This window comes from Myotis davidii, unplaced genomic scaffold (genome assembly GCF_000327345.1).
Source record: "Myotis davidii unplaced genomic scaffold, ASM32734v1 scaffold251, whole genome shotgun sequence".
NCBI lineage: Eukaryota > Metazoa > Chordata > Mammalia > Chiroptera > Vespertilionidae > Myotis > Myotis davidii.
The window spans coordinates 843338-853155 of record NW_006282378.1 but is presented as its reverse complement, the minus strand read 5'-3'; the positions used below and the strand labels follow the sequence as shown (position 1 = coordinate 853155).

The following is a 9818-nucleotide window of genomic DNA, read 5'->3' as shown; positions in this document are numbered from 1 at the left end:
AGTGTTCTGGCCTCTGTCTCCTCCCTGCAGTGGTCTGGCCTCTGTGTCCTCCTTGCAGTGGTCTGGCCTCTGTCTCCTCCCTGCAGTGGTCTGGCCTCTGTCTCCTCCCTGCAGTGGTCTAGCCTCTGTCTCCCTGCAGTGGTCTGGCCTCTGTCTCCCTGCAGTGGTCTGGCCTCTGTCTCCTCCTTGCAGTGGTCTGGCCTCTGTGTCCTCCTTGCAGTGGCCTGGAGCTCCTGTATTCTCCATTCATCAAAGCCAAGGTCTCCCTTCTCTCCTTTTCATGGTCAGAGAAACAGGTGTGTTGTCTGCAGATCAACCTACTTTCTCCCTCAGCTCTCTGCCCTCCTGTCCATCCTGTTCCACTGGCCTCCACAGAGTTTTCTGTCAAGTAAGAAAAGATTCTGACCTATAATCATTTTGACCTTCAAGGACATGTTCTGTGACGCCAGGGAGGGAGAATGCAAACCAACAATTGGTGCTGCTAGAAAGAGCAGTCATGGACGCCAGGCACCTCAGTCAGTTAGTTACCCTTGAGCATCATTTCTTCCAGGGTGAGGGGAGTGGGACCTAAAGACCCAAGGAGATCTAGGCAAAGGAGGGTTAGCTGGGCCTCTCCAAGGAGCTGATATGGTAAGTCTCCCTATCTGAGTCCTCATCAGTATGCTCGGACCATCATCCTGGCGCCTGGGGCCACCTGGGACCCATAGTGTCTGGCTTGTCAAAGAAGGACGGCCAGCCTGGGGCTTCCCCGCAGATGATGCAGGGTCTCCAGGGGCTCTTCTCTCATCCCCCTCAGGGTACAAAATGCGTTTTAGGAGTGAGGACAGAAATTATAGAGCCCTTCCCATGACTGTAATGGAAATAAAACTTCCTGCAGGGAGTGGAAATAGCAGCGGGGCCTGGGGAAGCCTGACAAGGGAAGCAGGCGGCAGGGAGCCCAGGCTGTGGCGCTTGCTACACACACCTCCAGCACCTCCCTGGAGGCGGCAGGAGCTGCCCTGAGGTAGCCAGGGCCTAAGAACCCAACCTCAGGGAGCGAGCATCGGGTCAGGAGGAGTGAGGCAGAGCAATGGGTGGAGAGAATCCAACTTGACCCAAGCTTGGCCTGGTGGTAGAGGGAAGTAGAATACACAGGGAGACAAGGAGATGGGAGGGAGGGAGGCCAGACAGAAGCTGCAGAGAATAGGGAAGGGGAGGGGAGGGGAAGGAATAAAGAGAAGAAGAGGAGAGAAGAGGAAAAGGGAGTAAAGGCACTCAAGGTCCCACCCTGTTCTAGCCTGGCATGAGGGACTGAGGGACAGGGACAGCTGCGGAGTGCTGTCTGGGCCTCCATCTTAGTGGGAGGCCCTCGGCTGGGAGACAGTGAGAGAAAGGATTGAAGGGTCCTGCAGCTCCAGGGGGACATTGTTCTGGTCTCACAGTCCAGATGTCCCTCCAGGTTTGGCCAAACCCCATGTTTGAAGGAGACATCCGGACTGGGATACCAGGGAAGGAAGAACTCAGCCCTGTCCCAGGTGAAGGTCTACACAGATGAAAACCCCTCCATTTCTTTAGGCTAGCCAGCCTCTGACCATGGGACAGCCACAGTGAGGAACAGTGGCCAGTACAGCTGCACTAGGGCGGCGATGCACTTCCTACACGTGGGCAGACACACCTCAGGGACAGCCATGGCTCAAGTTCAAGGGGAACTTGAGTCACCAGCTGGGGGATTGGAGGAGAGGAAGGTGCTGCTCTGGGATCTGGTCTCAGACGTCAGCGGCTCTCTGGGCAGCACCCCTCCCTCTGGCTGCCCCTGATGCAGGGCCAATCCACAGGGCCCTAGCTTGTCCAGGATGCTGTCCACATGCCCTGACACCACCCCCACCTCCCCACCCCACATCTAGGACACATCAGGAGCCAGGGGAAAGAGAGGGGTGGGAAGATACCCTAAACCAGCTCTGCTACTCATCATCCCCCTCTTGAGGCCTGGGCCAGACCAGAGGGGACTAGATGTCCTCTAAGGCCCTTGGCTCTGGGATGCAGGGGCTGGGGCTGTGTGGGAGTTGCCTCAGAGCCCATGGGGAGGTGACAGGCCAGATCCTGTCTCCCTCAGCCTCCTGGGGCCTCACTGTGTAGTTCTTCCCTCCTGTGCAGTGGGCTAACTTCTCCCCAGAACTCTTCCTGCCCCCTATGCTGAGCATCGTCCCCACTCCCAAGCCCCATGAGGGAAGCCCCCTGACCCTGAGATGCCAGACAAAACTCCACCCTCAGAGGCCAGCCTCATGGCTCCTCTTCTCTTTCTACAAGGAGGGCTGCACCTTGTAGAGCAGGGGCCTCCACTCAGAGCTCTGCATCCCAGCAGCCATGGGGGAGACTCTGAGTTTACTGGTGTGAGGCAGCCCCTGGGGGCATCATGGTCCAGAAACAGAGCCCCCAGATGGAGATCAGGATGTGGGGTAAGTGGAGGAGGGATGGAGATATTCCTCAGGGGTCTGGGCATTGGGTAGTGGGGCCCCCTGGGAGTGGGGGAGTGTTCTCTAAGGGAGGTGGAGCCAGGAGTCCTGATGTTTTAGCTGATCTCTCACCTGGGGTGCTGCCCCAGCTCCTGTGTCCTGTTCTCTGCTCATCCTGAGTTCCAGGTCCCCTGGCCTTACTGTGGGGGACATGGTGAAGCTCCTCTGTGAGGCTCAGAGGGGCTCCCCTCCTATCCTGTACTCATTCTACCTGGAGGGAAATTTGGGGGAACTGCTCAGCCCCCCACAGCGAAGCTTTCTCCCTTCTCTTCCCAAGGATGTCAGAGCAGGATGCTGGGAACCACACCTGTGAGGCTGAGAGCAGGGTCTCCATGGAGACAAGTCAGCCTGAGACATTCTCCCTGGATGGTCCATCTTATCCCTCACCCAGCTCTGAGCCCCATGCTGCCAGGACAGACCCCACTACCCCATGTACCTCCCACCAGGTGGGCACAGTGCTGAGCCCATAGCAGGCACTGCACGACTCAGCGTGAACCCTGCTTGGAGTATCTATTCACTGAACCAACGGGGGGGTGGGGGGGTGGTACAATGAAGTCCATGGAGAATGGGCAGCACAGAGCGAGGGCCACATAGTCCTCCATAATAACTGCCCTTCCCTGCTGGCCTCCTCTGAGTCATCCCTGATTCCCATCTCCAGGGCGTGTGCAGGCCAGGCCATGGGCTTACCCCTCATGCCAGCCATCTGCCTCTTTTGTGCCTGTTCAGAGCACATTTCTGAATCTCATCCTCAACATGCATAGTCACGCCTCCTCATCCCCCAGGACCTCATGCCTTGTCCCCTCCGATCAGCAGTAACTGTCTGGTTCCTCCACTGTCTGCAAGTTTGCTTGTTGTGATGGTCATTGCTGCTGCACGTCTGGGTTATTTCAGACCCTGGAGAAAAACTGGTCAGTAACTCTTTTGGAATTTCTTAGGTGATGAGTCCCTATGCCAGACACGGGCCAGCCTTCGGAATGCCAGAGCGTGACAGATCCAGTGCTTTCTTCTCCTGGGTATGGGGTGGGAAGAGGGACTTCTTGTCACATGTCATACATAGCGGGACCCTTAGCAGCTTCTGAAACACATACACAGTCACCCAGAGACGCACACAGACAGACGACTGCACACTAGGGCATGGACAGAGGCACACAAAGGACAAAACTCAGACAAGGTGACTAAAAAAACCCCAAGGCCTCCAACTCTCTCATTAAACTCAGCAGAGCTCCGGTCTTAGCAGAAGAGAAAGAAGAACTGAGAACTCCAGTGTGTGCGCATACTCACGCACACGCACTCTTGGGCAGTGCTGTGCCCTAGGTCAGTGTTCAGTGGGTGTTAACTCATCACAAGGAAACACAAACAAAAGAGAACTGACCAATGACCTGGTCCCAACGCTGCTATTTCCTAATTTCTTACCTGGACCAGTCTAGGCTAAGCAGGTGACAGGGCAGGTTCCCCAAGAGGCCCTTTCTCCTATTCTTCATTCTCTAATTCTTCCAATCAGAGTCATTGAAAAAAACACACAAATTTTGGTTAAAATTTGAATGTAGAGGATTCTTTAGAGAAAAAGAGGGTAAATGATTAGAATAAGTTGCACTTTAGGTAATCTATTGAATTTGATACTCTAGACTCTCTTCTTCTTCCTGACTTGGGCATGAATTCTTCCAATCAGAGTCATTGAAAAAAACACAAAATTTTGTTAAAATTCGAATGTAGAGGATTCTTTAGAGAAAAAGAGGGCAAATGATTAGATAAATTGCACTTTAGGTAATCTATTGATTTTGATACTCTAGTCTAGACTCTCTTCTTCTTCCTGTCTTGGGCATAATAATTAGGCATCAAATTTGGCTTTCAAATCCATCACCTTGGGTGGCCACATGATTATGCCAACTCTAGCCCTTACTTGCTTCAGGCCATGGTTAAGTCTGCCAATGCCAAAGCTACTTGGCGCCAGGTTACTTCTAGGCCTTCAAATCCGCCTACAGAGTTTCACATTTATCCACTTACTCCAGGAGCAACATACTTATTTTCCGCTTGTCAAGGGCAAAAGTAATGGCGCTCATAGACCTCAGACCCAGATGTATTTATTCAAGCTTGCAGCTCTCTCTATTAAGGAATCTGTGGTGAGTTCTCCAGGATCTGAGCCAAACTACTCTTGAGAAAGGCCACCAGTCATGCAACCCAAGTATTCCTTCCTGACCATCAGCCAGGACCCCTGAAAGGGTCTCTCCCCAGCTCTAGACCAGTCCCCCACCTCACCGGGCACCTCCGTTAGGGCTTGGTCCAGCCTCCAACTTCCTCTCCCCTTCTTAACTTAGCACTATTTGTCTGTCCCACCGCCCATCCTCACTTCCCTTCCTTCTAGTCTTGAGTCTGACACCTGTGTGGTCAGAGAAAGGTGAGGCTGGTCCAGAGTTAGATGGGAAGGCAGCTGGAGATGGGGCCATGAACTGAAGATCTGTGAGTTCTACCATCCCTGCCTCTGTAACAAAGCCTCCTTTCCCTGGCCAACCTGGCCGGGGATTTCTGTGCACTCACCCCTGAGTCAGAGCGTTCAAGGCAAAGCAACACGGCACAGCCGGCTCCTTACCGGCCCAGACAAGGTGGTGGAGAAGCAGTCACTGGTGAAAGGTCCTCAAGAGGTAGGTGCCTTTCATCGGGAGTGAAGAGCACCCCTCTTCGTGTGAGGATTCTGGCTCCCCACCCACCCCCACCCTCACAGGGAGCGCCTGTCTCTCATGAAAATAAGACTCCTGGCGATGTCCTCTGACCTCAGTCTCAGGGACACGAAGCCTTCTTTAGAATGTTACTCTGGTGCACCCTCAGGCCCAGTCCCATAGTACACAAGCAAAACGGTCAGATCAACAGCTTTATTCTCCATACCTGGGTCTGGAAGACCCTTCCCCGTTTCCACGTGGCATATTTATTCCTCAACAAACAAAAATATTTACCACTAAAGATATTCAACAGCCCTAACTGGTTGGGCTCAGTGGATAGAGCGTCGGCCTGTGGACTGAAGGGTCCTAGGTTCGATTCTGGTCAAGGGCGTGTACCTTGGTTTCGGGCACATCCCCAGTAGGGAGTGTGCAGGAGGTAGCTGATCGATGTTTCTAACTATCTATCCCTCTACCTTCCTCTCTGTAAAAAATCAATAAAATATATATATTTTTAAAAGTTTAAAAAAAAGATATTCAACAGACTGCACCTCTAAAGGCGATTTTCAAAGCGTTTTGACCTAGAGCTAGACTAATGGTATCACCAGAACTAGAATGTGGTCGTGCAAGGAGTCCACTTCCGGTAGCACTTACCTAGGCATAGATGTTCTGCTTTCTTTATTTAAAAGGGTTTCTTTCACTACCTGTTGTTATATTCCCATAAAACAGATTCCCGTCAAATTCACAGAGCTCCTTATTGAGTGAAGACTCAGAAACACAGCCCTGACAGGTGAGCATTAGGGATCTTTAATAATCAGGGGCCTCTCTGAGTCTCCATAAATGTCCTCTTGGTATTTCAGGAGGCGCCATTTCCACAGATCTTACCCCAGTTAGAGCTAATGACTATTTCTTGGACACTGGTCATGAGCCAAGCGTTCTGAAATCCACATGTGACCCAGTTTCCAACCTGAGAGCTAATGTTTAAAGCTCTGGAAGCATCTGCTACCAGAGGGCAGCATGTTAGTGGAGAAAAGCATACAAACCTGGATTCCAATTCTGTCCCCACCACTTACTGGTTGATCTTGGAGAAGTTACCTCTCTGAGCCTCAGTTTCCTCATCTATAAAATGGAGAAAAGAGTCCCAACCTTTGCAAGGTGGTTGTGAAGAAAAACAGACACTGAATGATTAGGAAAAGAAGTCTTTTAGACATCCAGCCATGTACTGGTCACTGGATTAGGAGCTTTGCATGAATTTGAACTCCCTAACCCAGTGTCTGGTATATAATGTACAAAGTTATTAGCTTTTCCTCCTTCTAAAAAGCAGCCCAACTGGTGGGTCTGGGTCCTTTCCATGCAAAGTGTACCCCATCATTTCTGACCCTGCCTCTTACCAGTTTGTGATTCCCATGGTGCCACCCTACCCTCTAGGGTGTTTTTCAAAGGAAACATCTCATAAAAATTAACCATGTCCAGACCTGTGAATTGGCCCTTATAAACCAACCAGCCTTGGCCCCCCAGCAGCCTCCACTGACATTTTTTTCTCTTAGCCTCTCTGTCTCCACTGCCCAGCCTACTCTCTGAGGGTATTTGGTGAATTGCTGCTTTTGTATTTCCTAGGGCCCCTCTCACCCCTGAATCGGCCCCACGCCCCAGGTGGAGAGCAGCACCCACTGTATGCCAGCGGTAAGGATTCCAGCAGGACCATGGTCTGCCATGAAGGCAGGGAAGGGGTTCTTAAGGGGAGGAGATAAAGGGAGCCCTGTGAGCCAGAGTTTCAGGATTCAGTCATCCAGGGAAGGAAGCAGATGGATCTTGAGAAGCAAGTGCTGTGGAGTTGGGATGGGAGAGGGAAGCAAGGAGGGAGCTGACCTCCAGGAGAGAAGGCAGGGGGTGGTTAGACTAAGGTTTGGCAAACTGTGGCCATGGACCAATCCCTGCCAACATGCATTTTTGTAAAGAAAGTTGTTTTTGTTTGTGTCTGGCTGGTTTCACACTAGAGCGAGTGGTTGCAACAGAGACTATGGCCCACGAAGCCTAAGATATTTACTATCTCATTTACAGAAAAAGTTTGCCAACCTCTAGTTTGAACAGAGTAGCTGGAGTGGCAGCTAGAATCTGCTGCAAGGACCAGGCGCCTCCTGCCTAGATGGATATTCCACATTAATGAACACGTCCTGCTGCCACAACAGAGCCCCTGACTGGCTTCCCTCCATCATTAGCTCCACGACACTGACTTATATCTTGATGTGGGACAGTCAGGCAGATCCTATTTCAGCCTCATTCCTTCTTTCAGTTCATTACCTGAATGAAAGAGATGAAGGCATTATCTACTCTGTGATTTATACAACCCCAAAGAAGAGTGAAGGGGAGTGATCTTGGGCCAAACTTAACATGTTTCCTCATGTAAAGGGGAAGTTTGGGTTCTAGGGTGAGGTGTCGCTACCACTATCATCACCATTACCATTTGTGACCAAAATTATCATCACCGCCGCCACTACCTTCACCACCATCGTCTCCTCCTTCACCACCGTCATCTCCTTCACCAGCATAAACACCACTGTGACCACCATAATCACCACCTCAACATCATCTCCACCACCACTGTTACCATCCTAACTAGGGAACGTTTGCCCTTTTCTGGGCACTGTGGAGGAATAAAAAAGAGAATGATGCAATTTGTCTTTGCCCCAGAGTCTAAGTTGAAACAGGACATTCTCAGCTATAGAGGAAGTCATGAAGACCACGGGCTCCAGCCATGCTGCTAGAGCTAGGAAGGCGGGGACAGGGAGCGGCTGGTCCTCTCTCCAGCAGAGGGAGGGGAGATGCAGGTTTCTGAGTCAGGCACAACTGAGTTCACAACCTGACTCAAGGTACTCACTGTGTGAGTAGGCAAGTTATTTAACCTCCCTAAGCCTAATCCATAAAGTGGAGATAATGCCTGCTTTGCAAGACTATTATTAATTAATAGGAATAGAACCTGGGTTCTAGAAACCTTAAAGATCCTCTGGTATGTCATAGGCGTTCAGAAAAGGGAGCTTTTTCATAGCTCGCCTGCTCTGAGATTTCCATTCTTGGTTTGTGAAATGGGTTTGAGTCAGCCTAGGGTTTCTGCTTCCTCCCATAAAGGACACTAGAGCCGTGGTAGGCAATCTGCGACTCGAGAGCCACATGCGGCTCTTTGGCCCCTTGAGTGTGGCTCTTCCTAAGCCTTAGAAGTACCCTAATTAAGTTAATAACAATGTACTTACCTATATAGTTTAAGTTGAAAAATTTTGGCTCTCAAAGGAAATTTCAATCGTTATACTGTTGCTATTTGGCTCTGTTGACTAATGAGTTTGCCCACCACTGGGATAGAGGAATCTCCTGACTCAGGGGCAGTTACCCCAGGGCACAACTGGTTTCTGCCCAAAATGTCCCAGGGCAGATGGGAAAGGACAGATGGCCCAGGTCCTTCCTGAGAAGAGTAGCAATGAAGACTTAACCCTAAGAAAGGAGAGAAGAAACCAACCTCAGAATGTATGGTTCTCGCCGAAACCGGTTTGGCTCAGTGGATAGAGCGTCGGCCTGCGGACTGAAAGGTCCCGGGTTCGATTCCGGTCAAGGGCATGTGCCTGGGTTGCGCGCACTTCCCCAGTGGGGGATGAGCAGGAGGCAGCTGATCGATGTTTCTAACTCTCTATCTCTATCTCTCTCCTTTCCTCTCTGTAAAAAATCAATAAAATATATTAAAAAAAAAAAAGAATGTATGGTTCTCACTGGCAAGATAAGGAAATGTGACTGCTTTACTCCTGTTAGGGCAGCAAAGGTGAACGCATGATTTTGGAGGGGGGGGGGGTCTGCTCCCCACTCATGCTCTCGGCTGCTTTCCCTGGCGTGCAGGTGAAGGGATCTGAAACCCAGAGCAGGGAGGGCCATTGGGTCTCTTCTCATCGAGAGGATGTTCCACGTGGGCAAAGGTGCAGTATTTGCATCCAGTTCCACCTCTTGGGGAAGTGACTGTAGAGTGAGTAACCTCGCCAAGCCTTGGTTTTCTCATCTCCATATGAGAAGGAATCGATACTCCCTACTTTGCAGGACTGATGTGGGATTAATAGAATAGCATAATCCTCTCTCCTAAAGAGTTCCTGGTACACACTGAGCATCTAATGTAGTTATTTTTAAAGGAACTCTGACAAGTTCATCACTCTCGGTTCTCACTAAAGGCCGTGTGAGACGGTCATTATTACCGCCACCCCCTGGTGAGGAAGCGGTGACTCAGAGGCCAGGCGACTGGCCTGGGGTCACACAGCTGCTGTGGTTTAACTGGGTGGAGACCCGGGTCTCCCGGCTCCCGGGCCTGCCTGTTCGCAGATTGAGAGTTGGGGTCCCGAGGAGTAAAAGGGGGAACAGTGCCCCCTGGGCTGGTCTGTGCTCTCCCCAGGGAGACAGCTGCAAGGAGGTGGGGGGCGATGTGCAGGGAACACCAATGCCCTGGCCCAAGTGTGCTTCCCTGCTCCCCTCAGCCAGGCCTGTGGAGTCAACCTTGGGGGAAACGGTGAGTGGACTCCTGCCCTTTCCTTATCCTCTCGTTTCCATCTGCTTCCTCATCTCGACCCAACTCTCCCACAGGTCATTGCTGACATCTACGCTGAGATGAAATGCTTGCATCTTGGTGAGTTCCAGCCAAAGGGCTGAA

The 9818-nt window shown here is 51.3% G+C and overlaps 1 protein-coding gene across 1 annotated transcript; it reads left to right on the top strand.

Moving 5' to 3' along the window:
• Positions 1–496: 496 nt before the first annotated feature.
• FCRL6 (Fc receptor like 6) lies at positions 497–7516 on the top strand. Its single transcript, XM_006779359.2, is given in 11 exon segments — positions 497–515; positions 1422–1476; positions 1478–1514; positions 1560–1681; positions 2151–2345; positions 2347–2435; positions 2582–2708; positions 2710–2861; positions 3275–3400; positions 6761–6826; positions 7437–7516. Coding segments are annotated over 11 exon segments (1068 nt in total).
• The last annotated feature ends 2302 nt before the right edge of the window (positions 7517–9818 follow it).